The following is a 23,019-nucleotide window of genomic DNA, read 5'->3' on the forward strand; positions in this document are numbered from 1 at the left end:
CCTCCAGCGTATCTACCACTCCTCCCAGTTTAGTATCATCCGCAAATTTGCTGAGAGTGCAATCCACACCATCCTCCAGATCATTTATGAAGATAGCAGATGGCAGGGAGTTGGTGGAGGAAAGCGCTGGGAGAGCAGCAGCACCGTGTGCTCTGCTGGCCAGAGTTGGGCAATGACAGAGTCTGCCTGTGGAGGTGAGGGAAGAGGGCTGTGAGCCTGGGAGGTCAGATGACAATATTAACGTGCTCACATTAAAATAAAAATTGTCTCCTGGTTTCTAAAATCCTGGTTCAGCTAAAGTGGACATGCTCCAACCCCTTATTTTTAGTATTAGGGTTTTGTTTGTTTTTTTTTTTAAAGCAATGAAATGTTCAGTAGCTTGGTTTCTCATATAATGGAAATCTGACCACACCCTGTATATTGATCAGAATACTGTGAGGACAAAGAATCTAGATAACACATTTATCGGTCAGATAGAGTTGCACAAGCCTGCTTCTAAACAGATTTCCTTTTACCAGGCACAGCCAGGAATAAGTCAGCCACCAACAGGTACAGGGAAAGCAAAGCCCCAACTTTTAAAAAATTAACCTAGAAATAGGAGAAAGTAGAGTCACCAAGCCATCATCTCAGGAGAAGCTTCCTCCACCCATGGGTCTAAGCACCACACCTTAATTTCTCCATCCACCACCCTTGCCTCATATGAGAGCCCGCACACAAAGGAGTATCACAGTCAGCACCTACCCTACCAGCCCACCACCCCATTCTAATATTTGCATTTCATAGTCAGTAGGAACTCAATTTGCAAATAAAATAATCTGATAACATTTAGAACCACTCTCTCCTGAGGTAAGCTCTCTTGCTGAAAAATGTGTTCATTAACCATGTTTTAAAATTTTGTTGGCTTTAACAAAAACAGTTTTAGAACTTTCTCTTCATTGCTACCTAGTCACAATGCAATATATACATGGAATGTTCATTATTTGTTAAATTCTAGTTCTGATTTCATTTTCTGTAACTAGAAATTTGTCCTGCCACTTCTTATTTCATTTAAGCTATTATGAAACGTTTTACTTTTCTGAAGATATGCTGTATGGCATACTTTCTGCCATCAGGCAAATTTATTTGATGCAGATATCCCATTACAGTCTATATGCAGTACTGCAGATCATACAATGTTTGGCACTGTTTATGCACCTTATTATGGGCATATGTAGAAAATAAACGGTTGGTCTAAATGTAAAAGTACATCCAGATGATGAAATTAAAACTTACCTTGTAAAGCACTGTCATAACCATACAGCTAAGGGTAGCATAAAATCCCTCCTTTACCTGTAAGGGGTTAAGAAGCTCAAATAACCGGGTTGGCACCTGAAGACCAACAAGGGAAGAAGATCCTTTCAAATCTATGGGGGGAGGTTTTTGTTTGTGTTCTCTTTGGTGTTCTCTCCAGGACAGAGAGGGACCAGGGCAGGAAAAAAATATCTCCTAAAACCCTACCTGAAATAAGCATCTAAAAGATTACAAAAATGGTAAGTAATAGCAAGGAAATGCGCTTAATTATCTTTTGTTTTGTTTGCTTCTGAATTTTCCCTATGCTAAGAGGGAGGTTTATTCCTGTTTTTTGTAACTTTGAAGTTGAGAGAGGGGAATCCTCTGTGTTTTAAATCTTTTTATTACCCTGTAAAATTACATTCCAGCCTGATTTTACAGAGGTGCTTCTTTTACTTTTTTCTTAGTAAAGTTCTTCTTTTAAGAACCTGATTGGTTTTTAGTGTCCTAAAAACCCAAGGGTCTGGTCTGTGCTCACTTGGTTAACCTATTGGTTGGTATATTATTCCAAAGCCTCCCCAGGAAAGAGGGGGTGAAGGGGCTTGGGGGGATATTTTAGGGAAATAGGAACTCCAAGTGGTCCTTTTCCCTGGATGTTTGTCTAAATCACTTGGTGGTGGCAGCAATACTGTCCAAGGACAAAGAAAGGATTTGTGCCTTGGGGAAGTTTTAACCTAAGCTGGTAGAAATAAGCTTACGGGGTCTTTCATGTGGGTCCCCACATCTGTACCCCAGAGTTCAGAGTGGGGAGGGAACCCTGACAAGCATATTCATAAAAAAGTCTGGATACACTCCCCCACAATAACTTAAGTGGCTACCTGCTCCAGCCTTACTATTTCTGCAGCAAGTATTACTGACAGACCCCACCACTAGCCCAGCTGCCGCTGGGAGAAAGAATAACTAAGGATGATCGCTGAGGGTTCTTTAATGTTGACCTGCCAAGGGGAAAATTGCTTGTATATAATATATGAAGGACTGAATGGTTTCCCACTACAAAAAATGGTGTTATGCTTTATTTTTTAAACTTTAACACATGAAGAAAGTGCTGAAATTGCAAGACATTTAAAATAAAGAGATTTGGGGATTAGCTTGAGATGCAAAACTCAGCTCTCTAAACTGATGAGCAGAATATCTGTCCTCTCAATTTTCTGTCCATCAAAATCCCATACTTTAAATCTAATTTTTGGTAGATGACACTGACTATATAAAACCCTAAATTAGTTATTGTAATTGTGTCAATGTTTTGATAAAGATCAATAATCTGTTTTTGGTATTTTTAAACTGCACTGTGTTAAATGCAATTAATGATATGCTCACTGTGGCAAAATGGCCACATACATTATGAATCATGGAGTGTGTATTTGCAAGTGAACATTACAATCGGTGCAGAAATTTAAACAACTGAAAGTTTTATTAGCTATGTAATGTTTCAGCTAAAGTAATAAACCATTGCCTACTTCTGACATTTTGATACAGAGGTTTTGTTTGTTTACTTTAACATAGTATTTTAACATCTCCTACTAGGGGTCACTGTTCTACTCCGAAGTAGAAATTTAAGGCACTGAGAACATAAGAGCCTGTTAGATTGCAAACTATTTGCTTCATCACATTTTGACAGTTTTTAGATACTTCATATTTTATTTTTGCAAAAGTATTTAAGTCACACAAAAAGAGATACTTTCTTATACCTCTAGCTAATCAGAAGACTGCACCCATTCCTTTCTAGTGAGGAACCCAGGAACTATACTCAACACTTTTGCTGCTCTATTTTGACTATTTCAATTTGCTCTTGTGCTCTGTCTCTCTCTCTCATGCAAACACACTTCAATAGTTAAAGAAAAAGCTATGTTGTTCACTTAATCATAAGACGATAGGACAAGATTGGTGATTCCCTTTTTAGCTGTAATAATCTTATAGTTAAGACAACTGAGCATCAGTATACCGTATATGGAATCTCACCTCAGAATCCCAGGAAATAAGCTCTGTTCCTTCCTTTGAATTCTCCCTGTTAAATAAATAATAATTAGATGTAACTTTAATTTAGTTACTTTGCTTCTCAACTGCTGTTTTTTATCCCATCTACAAATAGTGGGAGCCTAGATTATACAGGAGAGGATATTATAAAGCATAAATAAATATTTAGGAAGAATTGTATTCAGGCCAGAAAAGATTGTTTAGGACATAGGATATTGATCACATAATAGCTGCAGCTGAACCTGTACATACATATAATACCTAATAAAATAATTTTAAAGGCTTAGAATATACTTAAAATATATACTATTACACCTGGTAAAATAACTTTTAAAAGGTTTAAGACATTAACTTTAATCTCAACAATTTACACAACACTGAACATAATGGGGCAGATCACTGTTCCATCCAGTTGGATAGCCTTGCTCCAAAGTAGCCAATACTTAAAAATACCCTAATTATGGCCAACTAATTATCATAAGGTGGTAAAATTCCCCCTTTAAAAGTACATCCACTACAACCATTTCATTCAGCTGAGTCTGGTGCTCCCAGCATGAGACAGGACAGAATTCCCCTATCGCAAAAAGTTTTCAGGCCCTTTGAGGAGTGATGGCTAGCGAGCAAGACATCTTGGCCTAGATCCTCAAAGATACCCAACTCCGATTCCCAAAAGAAATAAAACACCTAATGCCTTTGAGGACCTGGGCCCTTACCTCAACAGGCTAGTTGTGAAAAAACTTCCACCACCTTCAGCCCCTCGAACTATCCAGCTAGTCCCTTCTTGATTTCAAATTAGTCAAGAAACAACTTGCAAAAGCTGTGACTGGATCCTGTCAATCATCAATCCTCTGGCTGTCCTTTGACCAGTGATATATTGTAAACATCACATATCTTTTTTGGGTCTCCCCAACAGTCTTTAACAAAAACATTTTATTATGGAATATGCCTACTATACTTTTCCTAGGACTACACAGCCTCAGAATGACAGACTGATATAAGACCTAGAGTCAATTCCTCCCTCCACCCCTGCCCCAAATCATTTCCATTTTTCAGGGGGTCATGATTCAAAATTTGCTTGTCAGATTGATTTCAAATTTTTGCCCCCAAATTTTTCCCTCTGGATTAAGAGTACATATGAAGAGTCCCAACCCCCTCAGGAATAGAGTCAAAATTAGGGTTATAATGGAAAAGGGAAGTGATTTGCCTTGTTGTAACTGGAGTACTTCAAGATGTCTGGTCCCTATCTGTATTCCACTGTGGGTATTCCTGCGCTCCACTGACCTAAGACCGGAGAATTCTTACAAGTAATTGGTCTGCACCTGCGTCTCTGCTCTCCTCGTGCTCCAAATGGAGGGTATAAGGGGTGGGACGGGGCAGACTGATCACCTCTCCAGTTTCATAGATTCATAGATACTAAGGTCAGAAGGGACCATTCTGATCATCTAGTCCGACCTCCTGCACAACGCAGGCCACAGAATCTCACCCACCCACTCCTATGAAAAACCTCACCTATGTCTGACCTATTGAAGTCCTCAAATCGTGGTTTAAAGACTTCAAGCAGCAGAGAATCCTCCCTCAAGTGACCCATGCCCCATGCTATAGAACAAGGCGAAAAACCACCAGGGCCTCTTCCAATCTGCCCTGGAGGAAAATTCCTTCCCGACCCCAAATATGGCGATCAGCTAAACCTTGAGCATATGGGCAAGATTCACCAGCCAGATACTACAGAAAATTCTTTCCTGGGTAACTCAGATCCCATCCATCTAATATCCCATCTCAGGGGATTAGGCCTATTTACCCTGAATATTTAAAGATCCATTAATTACCAAAATCACAATATCCTATCATACCATCTCCGCCATAAACTTATTGAGTAGAATCTTAAAGCCAGATAGATCTTTTGCCCCCACGGCTTCCCTTGAAAGGTTATTCCAAAACTTCACTCCTTTGATGATTAGAAACCTTTGTCTAATTTCAAGTCTAAACTTCCTGGTGGCCAGTTTATACCCATTTGTTCTTGTGTCCACATTGGTGCTGAGCTGAAATAATTCCTCTCCCTCTCCTGTATTTATCCCTCTGATATATTTATAGAGAGCAATCATATCTCCCCTCAACCTTCTTTTAGTTAGGCTAAACAAGCCAAGCTCCTTAATCTCCTTTCATAAAACAAGTTTTCCATTCCTCGGATCATCCCAGTAGCCTTTCTCTGTACCTGCTCCAGTTTGAATTCATCCTTTTTAAACATGGGAGACCAGAACTGCACACAGTATTCCAGGTCTCACCAGTGCCTTGTATAATGGTACTAAAACCTCCTTATCCCTACTGGAAATACCTCTCCTGAGGCATCCCAAAACCGCATTAGCTTTTTTCACAGCCATATCACATTGGCAGCTCATAGTCATCCTATGATCAACTAATACTCCAAGGTCCTTCTCCTCTTCTATTACTTCTAATTGATGCGTCCCCAGCTTATAACTAAAATTTTTGTTATTAATCCCTAAATGCATAACCTTACACTTCTATTAAATTTCATCCTATTACTATTACTCCAGTTTACAAGGTCATCCAGATCCTCCTGTAGAATATCCCGATCCTTCTCTGAATTGGCAATACCTCCCAGCTTTGTATCATCTGCAAACTTTATTAGCACACTCCCACTTTTTGTGCCGAGGTCAGTAATAAAAAGATTAAATATGATTGATCCCAAAACTGATCCCTGAGGAACTCCACTGGTAACCTCCCTCCAGCCTGACAGTTCGCCTTTCAGTAGGACCCACTGTAGTCTCCCCTTTAACCAATTCCTTATCCTTTTGATGTTCATATTGATCCCCATCTTTTCCAATTTAACTAATAATTCCCCATGTGGCATGGAATCAAACGCCTTACTGAAATCTAGGTAAATTAGATCCACTGTGTTTCCTTTATCTAAAAAATCTGTTACTTTCTCAAAGAAGGAGATCAGGTTGGTTTGGCACGATCCACCTTTTGTAAAACCATGTTGCATTTTGTCCCATTTACTATTGACTTCAATGTCCTTAACTAATTTTTCCTTCAAAATTTTTTCCAGGACCTTGCATACTACAGATGTCAAACTAACTGGCCTGTAGTTACCTGGATCACTTTTTTTTCCTTTCTTAATAATAGGAACTATGCTAGCAATTCTCCAATCATTCGGTACAACTCCTGAGTTTACAGATTCATTAAAAATTCTTGCTAATGGGCTTGCAATTTCAGATGCCAATTCCTTTAATATTCTTTGATGAAGATTATCTGGGCCCCCTGATTTAGTCCCATTAAGCTGTTTGAGTTTCACTTCTACCTCCGAGATGGTAATATCTACCTCCATATCCTCATTCCCATTTGTCATGCTACCATTATCCCTAAGATCCTCTTTAGCCTTATTAAAGACTGAGGCAAAGTATTTGTTTAAATATTGGGCCATGCCTAGATTATCTTTAACCTCCACTCCATCCTCAGTGTTAGCGGCCCCACTTCTTCTTTCTTAGTTTTCTTCTTATTTATATGGCTATAGAACCTTTTACTATTGGTTTTAATTCCCTTTGCAAGGTCCAACTCTACTCGACTTTTCGCCTGTCTCACTTTATCCCTACATGTTCTGACCTCAATAAGGTAGCTTTCCTTGCTGATCCCTCCCATCTTCCACTCCCTGTATGCTTTCTGCTTCTTCTTAATCACCTCTCTAAGACGCATGCTCATCCAGCTTGGTCTACAACTCCTATGAATTTTTTCCCCTTTCTTGGGATACAGGCTTCTGATAGCTTCTGCAGCTTTGATTTAAAGTAATCCCAGGCTTCCTCTACCTTTAGATCCATAAATTCTTTAGTCCAATCCACTTCCCTAACTAATTTCCTTAATTTTTGAAAGTCAGCCCTTTTGAAATCAAAAACTCTAGTTGCAGATTTATTTTTGTTAATCCTTCCGTTCAGTTTGAACTGAATTAGCTCATGATCCCTTGAACCAAGATTATCCACTACAACCATTTCTTCTATGAGGTCCTCGCTACTCACCAAAATTAAATCTAAAATGGCAACCCCTCTAGTCGGTTCAGCAACTACTTGATGAAGGAATCCATCAGCTATCGCATCTAGAAAAATCTGAGCCCTATTATTATTACTAGCACTAGTCCTCCAGTCTATATCTGGGAAGTTAAAGTCTCCCATGATCACGCAGTTTCCATTAGTATTTCCTTTATTAAAAACATTAAAAAGGGCTCTATCCATATCCAAATTAGATCCTGGCAGTCTACACCACACCCCAAGCACTATCGTAGGAGAGGATCTACTAGTTATCTTCCCCAATGTAATTTTTGCCCAGACAGACTCTGTCTTATCCATTGCATCACTTCTTATTTCTTTACATGCTACCTCATCATTGATATACAATGCTACTCCACCACCTTTACCTTTATTTCTGTCTTTCCTAAACAGCACATACCCTTCAATACCTGTAGTCCAGTCATGACTACTATTCCACCATGTTTCTGTTATCCCTATAATATCTGGTTTCACTTCCTGCACCAGTACTCTAGTTCCTCCATTTTGTTACCTAGGCTCCTCGCATTGGTGTACAAACATCTTAATTTTTGCTTTTTGGCCTCACTCACATTTTGTACCCTATTAGGCACAGTCATTCTACATCCAGTATAACCTATTAGCCTGGTATCCACACTACTGTCGCTCCTTATATACATTCTCCTACCCATGGCTATATCCTTTCTTTCTTCATCTTCTTCCCTCTCAATCCTAAAATCTAGCGTGGAGACTACCTGGACATCTCCCAACCATCTCCCCCAAATTCCTAATTTAAAGCTCTCTAGTAGTTGTGCCAGCCTCCATCCTAGAAGTCTATTTCCTTCCCTACTCAGATGAAGTCCATCCAATTCCTTCTCTACCACAAATCTAGTCATTATGCGAAGCAGTGGGAAAGGAGGGCAGGTAGTGGAATACAGATAAGGACTGCACATCTCGAAGAAAAAACGGAAATTCACCTTCTCGTAACTGTTGTTCTTCAAGATGTGTTGTTCATGTCCATTCCAAGCAGGTGTGCGCACGCGCACATGCATGGTAGCTGGAAGAGTTTCCCATAGCACCCTCCATCAGTTCAGCCTGAGCGCCCCCGGGTGTCACCTTTATGGTGCTCAATATATAGCCCTGACGACCCGCCACCCCCTCAGTTCCTTCTTGCCGACTACTCTGACAGAGGTGTAGGAGGATGGGTATGGGAATGGACATGAATAACACATCTCAAAAGAAGAACAGTTACAAGAAGGTTAGTAACCGTGTTTTCTTCGAGTGCTTGTTCATGTCCATTCCAATCAGGTGACTCACAAGCTCAAATTCAAGAGGTGGGGTCGGAGTTGTCCATGGATTGGAGCACCACTCTTCCAAAGGTTGCATCGTCTCTGGCCTGCTATGCGATTGCATAGTGCGTGGTGAAAGAGCAAATGGAGGACCATGTCACCGCTCTGCAGATTTCCTGAGTGGGAACCTGCGCCAGGAATGCTGTTGAAGTCTTTGCTCCCAGCCACTTGGGTGTGGTTTAGGATAGAATACCAGGAAGATATCCTGGTTGACGTGAAACTGGGAGACAACTTTCAGGAGGAAAGCTGGGTGAGATCTCAGCTGGACCTTGTCCCTATGGAACCCAGTGTAAGGGGGCTCTGAAGTCAGGGCCTTGTGCTCAGACATCCTCCTGGATGAGGTTATCGCTACTAGAAATGCTACCTTGTATGAGAGATGGAGCAGGGAGCATGTCGCCAAAAGGTTCAAAGGGCGGTCCCATGAGTCTGGAAAGGACCAGATTGAGGTCCGAAGCAGAACAGGCTGCCGGACATGCAGGTATAGCCTGTTGAGCCCTTTAAGGAAACGGCTGACCATAGAGTAGGCAAAGACTGAGCAGCCTTCTGCACCTGGATGAAAGGCAGAGACAGTGGCCAAGTGAACATTTATCGATGACATGGACAGCCTCTGCTGCTTGAGATGGAGGAGACAGTCTAATATAAGTGGCCGAGAGGCAAGTGTCAGGGATGAATGATGCTGCGCCGACCAGATTGAAAATCTCTTCCATTTAGCAAGGTAGGTAGACCTGGTGTAGGGCTTTCTACTGCCCAGGAGGACTTGTCTAACCGAGTCTGAGCAGAAGAGCTCCATTGGGTTCAGCCACAGAGCTTCCACGCTGTGTGGTGCAGCAACTCTAGGTTTGGATGTTGGAGATGGCCGTGATCCTGAGGTAGTAATCCAGGAAGAGCGACAAAGTGACATTTGCAGGAGTGATGTGTACCAATGTTGGCGGGGCCAGGCAGGAGCCATCAGAATCACCAACGTTTCTTCCCTCCGTATCTTGAGCACCTTATGAACGAGAGAGATTGGCGGAAACGCGTATAGGAGACGGCCTCTGCATGGGAAGAGGAATGTGTCCGCGATGGAGCCTGGGCTGTGATTCAGGAAGGAGCAAAACTGCTGACACTTCCTGTTGCATCATGGGCTGAACAGGTCTATCTGGGGAAAACCCCACTGATGGAAGATTGAGTTCATGATGTCTGGGCGAAGGAACCACTCGTGGCCGTGGGACGACCTGCTGAGATGGTCCACCAATTTGTTTTGTACTCCAGGGAGTTAAGATGCTTGCAGGTGTATAGAGTGTTCTACACAGAAGTCCCACAGCATGAGGGCTTCCTGGCACAGGAGAGGAGCATGCACCCCCGTTTATTGCTATAAAACATCACCCTGGTGTTGTCTATCATGACTGATACACATCTCCCTGCTAGATGTGCTTGGAAAGTCTGGCATGCCAAGCGTACTGCTCTCAACTCTTTGACACTGATGTGGAGAGCAAGATCCACCTGAAACCAGAAGCCTTGTGTTCGGAGGTCTCCCAAATGTGCCCCCCAGCCCAACTATGATGCGTCTGTCACTAGCGAGAGGGATGGCTGATGAAAGGGACCCCTGCACATACTACGTGCAGGTCGAGCCACCAAAGGAGGGAGTCGAGTACCAGGCGAGGCAGGGTTACAATCCTGTCCAAACTGTCTCTGACTGGCCGATACGCTGATGTCAGCCATGACTGAAGAGGTCAGTCTGAGTCTGGAATGCTATACTACATAGGTACAAGCTGCCATGTGTCCAAGAAGTTTCAGGCAGTTCCGTGTTGTGGAATTGTCTGAGACCTCAAATAACGTCACTCAGGGCTCGAAATCTCGCTTCTGGAAGGAATGTCCTGGCATGTGTCGAGTCCAGTACTGCCCCTACAAATCCTATCCTCCGAACTAGGGACAGCTTTGACTTCCCCATGTTCAGTAGCAGGCCCAGTTCGTCGAAAGAAGCTCTTATGAAGCGATCCGCGTCTCTACTTGAGTCCTGGATCGGCCCTTGATCAGCCAGTTGTCGACCTGTACCTGTCGCCTGCAGAGGAATGCGGCCACGACTGCCACGCACTTGGTGAATACTCAAGGTGACCCTGACAGGCCGAATGGGAGGACTGTGAACTGACAATGGGTGTTGTTCACCACAAACCTGAGGTATTTTCTGTGAGACTGAGTTATTATGTGAAAGTATGCATCCTTCAAGTCGAGGGCGGCATACCAGTATCCTGGATCCAATGAAGGGATGATGGAGGCCACAGAGACCATGCGGAGCTTGAGCTTCTTCACAAATTTGTTGAGTTCTCACTGGTCTAGTATCTGCCCTTGGCTTTTGGTATTAGGAAATACCGAGAATAGAAACCCCTGCCTTTCTGTTCCTGAGGAACCTCTTCCACTGCCCCTAACAAAAGGAGTGCATCTCCTGTATAAGGAGTTGCTTGTGAGAGGGGTCCCTGAAGAGGGATGGGGAAGGGGGGGCTGGAAGGGCAGATGGAAGGGCTACAAATCCTCGTAGCCCCTGGACAGCATAAAGTAGCGTCTTTCATTGCACTTAGCCATAGGGGGCAATGCGGCTGCGATCTGCCACAAAGCTTTTGTGGTGTCAGAGATGGTCTTTATAAGAGGTAGGGCAATATGTGCAGGTCCAGAGGGGGCAAGGATGTCTACAATTGGATCTGTGTCCTCCACTACCTCCTCCGCCTGAATGCCCAGGCCCTGGGCAACCCGCTGCAGCAATTGCTGTAGCACCCTGCTGTCCTCCAGAGCTGGGGCCATAGCTGTGCCCACCAGTGCCTCGTCTGATGAGGACAAGGAAGAGACCCCTGTAAGGGGTGACTGCTCCCTTCCTTCCACACGCAACTGGTCCCGCAGCACCTAGATTTCTTGGGCTGGTGCCAACTCACATGGTGTTGCGCCCGTTGGTGGGACTGCATACACTGCCGCTGGTGCCGAAAGTGTCGTCAGTGCCGAGGCCATCATCAACACCAGAATTGCAGTTGGTGCCAGAGCCATCGTTGTTGTTTCGGCTCGACGTCTCCAACACCTGGGGCCGGTGCAGGCTGTGCTGGTGCCAGAGGCATCGGGGTGGAGATGCTGGGTGGCAATGGGGCTTCCCCAGATCCTGCTGATGCCAAGGGTGCTGGAGGGGATACGAACAGGGCCAAGGCCACCAACATCGCCCTGCAATGCGACCCTTGGTTCTGACCTTGGCTTTGATGAAAAGACCAGGGAGTCCAAAAGGGCAATTGCGCAAGAGGTTGCCATTGCATGGACCATGGTGCCGGGTAAGGGTGCCGGACCCATGTTGACGCGGACTGTCTGCTCCTATTCCTATGAAACCGATAGGAGTCCGACTCCGACATGTCTGAAAAAGAGGACCACAAAGGATCAGTATTTCTAGGTGCTGACCGTTCACGCCAAGGGCTTGGGGACCAGTGTAGCTGCTGGGTCTGTTCTGGTGCTGGGGAGTGGCGCGCTGGGGTTGGAGATCGGCGGGGCACCATGGTGGGCTTTCCCCTTGAAGGTGCACAGGGAGCAACCGGTGCCGGCAACCTGCCCCATCTAGCAGGTGAGAACGGTGCTGTGAGATGGAGCAGTTCTTGGGCTGCCTCGAATACCTCAGGAGTCGAAGACAGGTGCAGCTCCTGGCTCGGCCTCGGCAAATGAGGAGGGTCCAGACTCAACCGCCCTTCCATGTGGACAGGAGTCAACGCGACAGTCACCGGTGGTGGAGCAGAACTAGCGTGGCCCAACTCGGGTCTCACAATGGCTGGCTCCTTGGGCCTAGGAGAGGCCAAATGACCCCTCTCTGGTCTCTTCTTCTTCTGTGGCACTGGTGATTGAGAATGGTGTCTGCGTGCAGCATGTGAGTCACAAGTGGAACCAGGATGGTGCCATGAGTTCTTGTCCTTACTCGGCCCCAGTGCTCATGACGATGGTGCCGGAGCACTCCGCACTGAGGCAGAGGTACTTGGTCCATTGACCCGGGGTTGGACTGGGAACGGAGTGCAGTCTCCATTAACAGCACTTTCGGGTGCTGATCTCTATCCATTAATGTCCTGGGCCAAAAGGTCTTGCAGATGGCACAACAGATCCTCTCCTTAACACTTCAAACACGAAGTGTGAGGATCGCTTCTGGGCATTCACTTGTCGCAGACTTTGAAGCCCAGAGACCCCAGCATGCCCTGGCTTTGAAAGAGCATAGTAGGGGAACCCCCGCATTCGAAAGGAAACTTAATCTAACACTAAGGGCTACTAACTATTTAATTAACACCACAGAGCTAATGAAAATTATGTATATAGACTGCTAGATGCACTTGCTGAGACAAGAGCATAGGGAAATTCCAGCTAACCGTCATTGGCGGTAAGAAGCAATTGAAGGGTGGTGGGTTGGCAGGGCTCTATATTGAGTGCCATAAAGGTGCGACTCCAGGGGGCGCCCAGGCCGAACTGATGGATGCTGCTTTGGGAAAATCTTCTGGCTACCGTGCATGTGCCTGACTGGAATGGACATGAACAAGCACTCAAAGAAGAACTCCAGCTCCAATAAGGTAAGTAACTTTCCTTTCTTCTTCAAGTTCTTGTCCTTGCGTGTATTCCACTGACAAGCAGTGCTCAGAGAGGATGATGGAGTGAGGTTGCAGGTGGTATGGCTGCTTGTAGAACTGCTGCCCAGATGATGTGTCAGCAGAGAAGGCTTGGACCAAAGAATAATGTCTCATGACTATGTGGCTAGAACATCATGTAGCTACCCTGCAAATATCAAGCAGGAGTACCTCTTGAAGTGATGCCACTGAAGCCCCTTGTGCCTTTGTAGTGTGTGCCCAACTGATAGAGTAGGATCCAGCTAGAGATCCACTCAGAGATCCTCTGAGAAAATGTAACTTGACCTCACACTCATTCTGCTCTGGCAACAAACAGTCTAGGGCACTTTTTGATGGGTTTCATTCTTAGCAGATAAAATGCCAATCTTCATCAAGGGAATGTCGTCTCCTCTCCTTGTCAGAGGCATGGGGATTTGGAAAAAAACCAACAACAGGTAAGTGAACTGACTGGTTAAATTCTGAAACTATCGTAGGAGTGAAGTTTGGGTGTAGTCATTGCAAGTTTTTTCGAATTTACCCACATTTCTGACCAAGGTGATGGTAACAAGGCAGGCAACTTTCATTGACAGGTAAGATGCAGACCACATAGCTAGCAGTTAGAAAGGCTGACTTAGTGAGTACTGAAAGTAAAGGTCCTAAGTGCAGGTTTGGTTCCTTTATTGGTTGACAGGGTCTGATAGACCTTTCAAGAATCTGTCTCTTAAAACTGGTTGAGTAAAGATCAAATAACCATCAATGGCAGATGATGCACTGATTGCCACCAGGTGACCCCATAGCAAGCTAAGGGAAAGACCCATCCCCTTGAGAGTAAGAAGGTAATCTAAAAGAGCAAGAATGTCCATGGTCTCTGAAGATGTATGATTTTGCTAGGCCCAGATAAAGAAAAATTTTTAATTGGCTAGGTAACATCTTCTGGTGGAGTCCTTTCTGCTATTATTAAGAATGTTCTCTGTGGCTTCAGAGCAGGAAGATTCTAGGCTTGATGTCCTTTCAAATTCAAACCGTGAGGTAAGTGCCTCGGGGTTTGGGTGCTTGACCCTACCATTCTTCTGGGTCAAGAGATTCAGGAAGGATCAAATGCTGATTAGTGGACAGAATGACATTTGTAGGAGCCTTGGAAAACAGAATTGCCTGGGTCACTCAGGGGCAATGAGAATGGCTTGTGCACTGTCTTGTTGAATCTTCCATAGAACCTGAGGTAATAGTGGGATGAGATGGAAGGCATAGTTCAAGCGATCTGACCAATGTAGTAGGGGAGCTTCGCCTCTGGAGTACTTTCCTTGAGCTCCCCTTCAAAGCATTACATGTTGCATTTCCTGTTTGTCGAGGCAAACAGGTGCCAAGTGGTGGGTTACCACTGAGTGAAATTGCTGTTCAATACTGAGTTGTATAACTCATTGTGATTGATGATGAAATGCTTGCTGCCTGTCTGCCAGCGAATTCTGGATTCCTAGAAGGTACATTGACAATAGTGTGATATCGTTCTTGATACACTGTTCCATAAGATGACCGCTTCTATACACAGGGGGATGGATCTCATTCCTCCTGGTTTATTTATGCAGAATACAGTTGTATCATCTCACATTATGAGTACACAGTGAAACTGAACAAATGAAGCAGAAGCTCTGCAAGCATCTTGGACTGCCCAGAGATCTGGAAAATTGTTGTGCATTCTGGTATCTCAAAGAGCCCAACTGCTCTGTGCTGTGTGACTATCCATGTGGGTTCCCCAGTCTGTCAGGGAGACACCCATAATTATCATGTGGTCAGATGTGTGGGATAAGAAAGGAACAGCCACACACACCTGGCCTGGATCTTTCCCCCAAGTTACTGAGGTCCTCTCCCTGGAAGGGACTGTCATTATGGTGTTCATACCAGGTTTGCTTGGTCTATATATACTTTTTGGAGCCAAACCTCCAAGCAACAGTGGTGGAGTCTGGTGAACAGTGTCACATAAGCACACAGCACCACGTGCCCCAAAGCAGAAAGGTAAATCCCAACTAATGCACATATCAGGTCTAGCAGGCTGGTCATTATGATCTGAAATCTCTCCATTGAGACATAAGATCTTGCCTTGACTGAGTCAAAAGGTTTCTTTTATAAATTCTATAGTCTGCACTGGGGTCAAGATAGACTTTTCCAAATTCACACAGACTCCTAGGGATGATAGAAGCTGAAGCAGCTAAAATGTTGATGTGAGGGCTTCTACATGTGTCCTGCCAATGAGAAGCCAGTAATCTAAAGACAGTGAAGAAGCTTCATCTGAACTGGGCTGCTACTACTAGAAACTTTTGTGAAGACCTTAGGTGCAGTTGCTAGCCCAAATGGAAGCCTCCTGTATTGATAGTGGTCATGACCCACCATAAACCTGAGGCATCTTCTGTGAGCAGGGTGAATGCCCAAGTGAAAGTACGCATCTTTTATATTAGGAGCTGTGAACCATGTGTTCTTTTCCAGGAATGGTATTGATGCCATATGGAAATATTTTGAATAGAACCCTTTTCTTTAATGATGAAGAGGCACCCACTCAACATTCCCCATTGCAAGAGAGATTCTACACCTCCTGGTAGAGGATCTCCTTGTGAGAAAGGTCCCTGAATAGGGATTGGGAAGGGAAAGAAACTCGATGGCATAGCTAGAATGGATGATTTCCAGCACTCACTTGTCCACTGTTATTGCACTTCAATTGTGGGAAAGAGAGTGCTAGAGAGCCACCAAAGGATATTTGAGGATTGGGTGGAGATGCCATTAACAATGCTTCGCAACTCCTGAGCATCCCATCAAAAGTATCTTTGGCAGGGGGTGAATCCAGGTTCATGTGGTTAACGTGTAAGGAACAGGGTATTATGGCTTTTGCACCCTCTGTTCTTTATGAGACAGTTCATAGGATTGCTGATGGTAAGATAGTTGAGGTATAGGCCTGGGTTTGAAGGGATGTTGTGGTATTTCCTCTTTGGAGCTGGTGTTTATTTTCTCAGAAAGCGAAGGCTGCCCTGGAGTCCTTTGGTGAATGCAAAGACTCAGTCTTTTAGTTGAAAAGGTTGGTCTTTTTAAAGGGCAAGACCTCCATTGCATTCTGCACCTCCCTGAGAAACCTTAAGTGTAACCATGTCAGTGTTGCCCTTGATGCAGTGTCCACTGCATCAGCAGTAAATTGTCATGCAGTTCTGGCCCCAAACTTGCTTTCATCAATAAGGGCCTGAAATAGATCCCGTCTTGCTGAAGTAATTTGCCCTTAAATCTAAGAATTTTGAATAATTCAGAAAATCATACTTAGCCAAAAGCACTTGATCATTATATATTTTGAACTGGAGGCTACTAGATGTTAATACCTTCCCTCACCAGCAGATCCAGATGCTTGGCTTCCTTGGGGGGGTTGGCTCTTGGATATTGCTGCCTAGATCTTTCTGTGGCAGCCTTAACAAACAGGGAATTTGGTGTGGTAAATGGAAACTCCACTCCCTTAACCAGGACAAAGTAATACTCCTCAGCCTTCTGGGGTAGGGGCGCATGTTCCCGGTCTATGGCATATGGCTCTTACTGGCTCTGGTATGGCGTCATTCATTGGGAGTGCTATTGGGCTGAACCCTATGAGTTGCAGGATGTGTAGGAGCTTGCGTTGTGTATCCTGGACCTTCATAAGGGAGATTAGGAGCTTCTCCACCACCCGGCGTAGCAGCTTTTGAAATTGCTTGTAACAATCTGGAGGGGATGGCAAAGCTGGGGTAACTGCCTCATTGGGAAATAAGATAGCCTTGCCAGTACTGGTGGAACCAGTGGATCTAGCTTGTAGTCTTATATAAGGTCTGGCTGCTCTCTTGGAAGGGAGAAGTGGAATGATTCCTTATTAGATCCCACCAACCATGGGTATCATGTATGGGGCCCACTGGCCCCAGTAGGATGGATCAAAGGTTCATCATGGAAGCCCCAAGGCATGGGGTACCACTTATCCCAAGGAGTGGTGACTGGGAAGAGGTTGGTTCAAGGAAGCTCTTGATTGCCTGTGTGGACATCCTGTTGGAGGAGGCAATGATGGTTCATTTCCTCAATGACAAAAAGGCCAGATCCACTTCAATCAGCAGTGTCAACAGTTCTGTCGGACCAAAGCTGCAGCTAATAGACAGGATGGGAGATGGACTTATCCAATAGCCCAGCAGTTCTTGGTCTTTCAACCTAGGTGGTATTGCTGCCATTGTTACTAATGGTGCAGAGTCTGGTTCCGATAAAGCCCTCTTTTTATCATGGTTCTGTGACTTAGGACATTCTAAATCTTTAGGAGCTGGGCATGGAGGCTTGTACTACCTGGACATAGTGGGATTTGTCCTCTTTGCAGTGGACTTACAGGGGGATCTGCTCTTGTGTTTCTGAGAACATTTCTTGCTCTCCTGATGAGCTCTGGAGATTTGATTTCCCTTGCTTCTAAATCAGCCATGTGGTAGGAGTGCAACTCACTGACTCTGGCCAACATACCAGGGCAGGGAGAGGGTCCCCCAGGCTGAGTCTGCCTGGCGTCTCACAGCCTTTTCCATGAGATGGTTTTTAAGCCAGAAGTCCTGCACAGGCTGGGCATGGCTAAGGAAGGAATGACAAATATTTCACCTGGTCAATATATGCACTTTCCTAAGGCAGAAAAGGCAGTGTTGGTGGCTGTCGCTGACCAAGAACAAGCAGGGAACGAAGAGACAATTTTAAAAGCCCAGTGTTCTGGGCACAATCTAATTCCCATAAAGGGAGCCAGAAGGGTTCTCTGGGGTGTGAAATGTAATTAAACATGACTTATATTATTAAAATTATTTACATTAGCTACATTAAAGATAAAAGTTAAATATTTACAGATTTGGTTCCAATGTAGGCCATACACCAATAAGGAGGAACTGGAGAGGTCGCTGGTCTGCCCCACCCCTTCTGCTCTCCTCATGCGCTACACTGAGAGTATGGGCACAGATGTGCACCAAAGGACACTGTTTGTAAAGCCAAATATTTTAGCTACCAACAGTGCTACTGTACAGGATTAGAGGGAGACACAAAAACTTCTAAAAATGACTTCAAATACCTTTTCTGTATATGAAAAGTCACAATGCTAAAATCCAGAATTTTACGCCCTTCCAGGGTTATATGCAAGATGTAAGTGCTGGCTTCCATTGGGAAGATGGAAATATTTCTTTCTATGGGGATAAGTGCAATTTCTAGCCCTAATGCCCTGTTTGGATGCCAGACTAGTTTTGGGGCACTTTTAGCTACAAAAAATTGTTCCTGTATGGGACTGAATCTCTTTGTAAAGTTTTATAATGTATAAATTCAATGACACTCCAAGTTACCTGAGTGGTCCATCTTTTAGATGAGATAGCGCTGATATCTGCTGGTAGAAGAGAAGGTCAGACCAGGACAGTGGCAAGATTGCTCTGATCTTCAGTCTAGTGGGTGTAGATCTTCAATCCCGGTACAAGGGAAACCCATGCTGTGTCAATATAGTCAGTATAATTTTTAGGAACAAAAAATATAAACATTTTCAATTAACTAGATTTTAACTTAGATTAGTTTGTGAATGGTTACAAGAAGGTATTTGGTTTAAACGGGAAAGAAAAAGAAAACAGACTCCCCAGGTTCCCATCTCTCATATCTGTGAGTGCATGCCCACAGGGTACACTAAATTTGTAACAAGCCAAAGGGGAACATTTTGGTGGGAATCTCTTTAAAATATTTACAGGATACCACTACTTGAAGGCTTTTGTTTTGTTCTGAAACATCTCCACACAGGAAACTCTGATTATATTATATATTTTTGTATACTTGATTACAGTTTACATAATTCCACTGAAAAAACATGAAGTTAGAGGGAGGAAACTCAAATAAGAAAAAAGTGTTTAGTGTTTTAAATTGTGAACTGTTCTTATTCTTATGAAAAATTTAAATCTACTTGTGGTTTATCCAAAATGTGTGGAAAATCATGTTTTTGAAGAATCCAAACAAGGAAACTCAAAGGAACATCAATTATTTTCCATATTTATTGACAGTTTTAGTAAATATGTTGAATTAAATTTATTGCAAAGTCTCACTGCTAATTAGAGCTGCACAAATAACTGATCTGTTGGTTTACTAGCTGATCCAAAAAAAAATTAAAAACAAATTCACTTCAGACCAACCAAAGCAATTCCCACCCCCACCCCCCCCCAATTGTTGGTGAACCAATACAAGTTGGTGGGGGGGGGACTGTTTGGGGTTGAACAAAATGTTTTGCTTGACCCAAAATGAAATGAAACACTTAATTTCTGAGTTTTTAAAGAAAAATAAAATTGAAGCATACTTATAAACAAAAAGAAATTTTGAATAGAAAAAATGAAAATGGTTTGATTAATTACATATCAAAACAAAACATTTTCATTTTTTAAGAAATTTTTTGGAGGCCTGATGGGAGGAGTTTCGACCAAAACAATTTCTCACAGTCAACACAAGGTTGTGAAATGTTTTGGCTGATCTGAACCTGCATTTTTTGGCGAAAAAGTTTTAGCCAAAAAAATTTCACCCAGCTCTAGTGCTAACACTACACAATGAAAATAATTAAACTGAACAATAAAAAAGTGGTAGCCTGTTTGAAAAACACTTGTCAGTTAATTGGCTTACCGCAGTCCAGATGATTAAACTCATACAAAGCTGAAAAGAACGATGAAATTAAAATATTAGGCACACTTTCAGTGAAGGAAAACATTCCCAGAATCAGCATAAATGAGAAACAAAGACTCCAAAGAACCTTGGAGTGCAAGAGATGCATTTTATTGTATGCTCATTACGATGAGTAACACATTTAGAAATAATAATCCCATGTAACAGTGACAATCTTATTTTACAGCGTGTACATCATTTTTTACAGCCACATAAAACACTTATTTTTCTAAGAGATTTCCCAATTTAGCTTTCTGAAGTTTAGAAATATAAAAAAAATTTATTCTCAAGGAACTGATTCTCATCTGGTGCAAAAACAAAATATGAACATTATCTGAAACACAAAGCCACAATATAGCATGAAGTAAAGTTACAATTTATCATGTGAACAGCTCTGTGCAAAGATGAAGCAACTAAAAGTAAAAAAGTACACATTATATGCATAACATTTTTGAACAGGTTTTTCATTAAATAGCCCTAGACCAGCTTGTTATATTAAGCGCCATTTGATTTGCAGCATGCTAACACAAAGCATTGTTTAAAGGGATGCATATTTTAAATGTATACACTGTAAACTGAAGATCCACCTCCAAACTCGAGTGGCAGCATATTTTTCTGGTTAAATACTGCATATATACTTTCTTACAGATTGAAAATGCATGTTTATAGTATGGTAGAGATTTTTAAAGAATTGATTAAAAGGTGCAATTTTATGTCTATACTGAAAATTTTATATTAGCAGGTAGGACTATAATAGCCATACCTGTTATAAACACTGCCCTAAAGAACCTCTAAGTATTTTGTATTTTAATTCAAGAAAACTATTGTTCTTTGAATCTTTTTTAATACTCCTTTTAGAGAAGATCTTAAAGTAGCAAGAAAAAAAAAGTGTTGAGACAACACTATCAGCTGCATTCATTTTTTCCTTTTAAAAAAATGACAGATTCAAAGGTATTTGTCATGTGCCATACTGAACAACATTCAACTGCAGTTTCAGATAAAAAAGGGAAATTATATACATACATATTTTTAACCCTAGCACCGGAACACCACCTTTGAGCTCATAACATAATGCAATATTTTTAACATCATATCCTGCCATAAAATAGGTTAGCAGCTCTGAAAATAGTTTTAAAAAATTACTTACTGAACCTAGACTAATAAAGGAAACAAAAAGGTTTCTTAAAAATGTTTTTTAAAAAAAAAGGGGGGGGGAGAATCCCAAAATTTGACTAATTCTGGAATACACTTTCCAGGCACAATTTAAAAACATAATGACCAAGTGATTGACTTATATTCTTTTCAAAACTGCATAAGAAGTTAGAATTGGTTGCTTTGACAAAAGGTTTGTAAATAACCCCACCACAACTGAACAGTTTTCATATTGGAGACAAATGCTGTTACTGATGAAATGGAAAACACAATCATCTTTGTTTTCTCTTCTATAGCTTAACAATGTATAATACTATTAAATAGAAGACATTCAGCAATCCTTCTGCAACCTTTCAGACATTCATCCATCTTTCTGCATTCTATAGTGCTCTTTAGGTTCTGATAAGCCACAATCATAGGACTATGAGATCCCTGTCAACCTTAATACTTTTAAGACTTTTAATACAAAGAATGTAAAGTTATGATTTAATATCAAGCTTTGAAACCAGGAGAAACAGTTCATGAGATTTTTTTCCCCAATTAGCATATCACAGTTTCTAAATTGCTTTCTTCTCAACATCATATATTACATTATGGCCTCTTTGTGATGCCTCATTATATGCTGATTTTTTTCTGATGGTCTACGGAATCCCTTTTTGCAGTATTCACACCTGTGTGGATAGTCTTTTGTGTGTATTGATATTACATGTCGTTTAAAGCCTGATGCATCCGTAGTGCTATATTCACAATACTGGCATTGATACACTTTTCTTCCACTGTGGGTCTTCATGTGCTTCTTAAGTTCGTTTTGCTGCCTAAATCCTCTCTTGCACCTTTTGCATTTAAAAGGCAGGTCCTTGGTGTGAACTGAGAGGATATGTCCACTAAGTACAAAAGGATCTGAAGTTTTAAAGTCACAGTGCCTACACTGATGTATCTTTTTTCCTTTGTGGGTTTCACTATGCTTTTTGAGCTCAGATGGACGATGGAAGCCTTTTTCACACACCTCACATTTGTGGGGAAAGTCCTTCGTGTGAACTGAAATAATGTGTCGTTTCAGGTCGCTTGAGTTGGTGCTCTTATGGTCACAATGTGGACACTGATGAGTCTTATGTCCTTGAAATAACTCTGTGTGCTGCTGAAGTTCTTTTTCATCTGTGAATGCTTGGGGACAATGCTCACATTTAAATGGTAAATCAGTCCCATGTTTGGATTTTATGTGTGTTTTTAGATTGGACTGATCAGCACATCTGAAGACACAGTGCTGACACTGGTATGGCTTTTCTCCAGTGTGGGTCCTCATATGCTTTTTAAGCTCAGACGGATGACGGAATCCTTTCCCACACTCAACACAAACATGAGGAAAGTTCTTGCTGTGAACTGCAAGCAGATGTCTATTCAGCAGTCCCTGTTCTGCAGTCTCATAGTCACAGTATTTGCACTTGTGTAGTTTAGGCTCCTTGTCCCTCAATATCAGTTTATTAGAACTCAATGGGCTTGCCTCTCTGTATCTCCTTGTATATTCTGTAAACTCATGGGTTTTGTCAACTTTATTTATAAGTTTATGGCTTTCCAGATGGTTGTGGAAACTTACTTTTTTGTTAGTTGTAAAGTCACAATCCGTACACTGGTATTTCTTCTTAATCATATGATCTGGGTGGTTCTTCATATGCCTTTTCAGGAATCCTCTGGATTTAAATTTTTTCCCACATATGTGACAAGGGTAAACAGTTAAGGGCTGTCCATCAGGACCTATTATAACAGCTGTTTTCAAACAAACAGAAGATGTTATGAAGAAAACTGTTAAAAGTGCTGAATTAAAAAGAACTGCTCAAGAACATTTACTTGAACTTCACACATAGATCAAATAGTTTAGTAGCTTGAAACAACCAAATCCCAGACATCTACAATTTTAAATGC

At 42.5% G+C, this 23,019-nt stretch overlaps 1 protein-coding gene across 30 annotated transcripts in view; it reads right to left on the minus strand.

Annotated features, from left to right (window-relative positions):
* Window positions 1–23,019, minus strand: part of ZNF711 (zinc finger protein 711) — a 93,952-nt gene that overhangs the window by 33,456 nt on the left and 37,477 nt on the right. For 12 of the 30 annotated variants that reach the window (XM_043493127.1, XM_043493136.1, XM_043493130.1 and 9 more), the window contains exons 9-12: window positions 22,694–22,863; window positions 19,909–19,938; window positions 18,606–18,740; window positions 3,289–3,334 (exon numbers count right to left, since the gene is read on the minus strand). In XM_043493127.1, coding sequence (XP_043349062.1) covers window positions 18,702–18,740; window positions 19,909–19,938; window positions 22,694–22,863 — 239 coding nt within the window. In that variant the 3' untranslated portion in view covers window positions 3,289–3,334; window positions 18,606–18,701. Of the gene's footprint in view, window positions 1–515; window positions 589–3,288; window positions 3,335–17,757; window positions 17,860–18,605; window positions 18,746–19,908; window positions 19,939–20,032; window positions 22,864–23,019 lie in introns of those variants that run through there. The other 18 variants (XM_038416152.2, XM_038416155.2, XM_038416153.2 and 15 more) reach the window with 10 other exon arrangements.

The sequence above is a fragment of the Dermochelys coriacea genome, chromosome 9, assembly GCF_009764565.3.
Source record: "Dermochelys coriacea isolate rDerCor1 chromosome 9, rDerCor1.pri.v4, whole genome shotgun sequence".
In the NCBI taxonomy this organism is placed as follows: Eukaryota; Metazoa; Chordata; order Testudines; family Dermochelyidae; genus Dermochelys; species Dermochelys coriacea.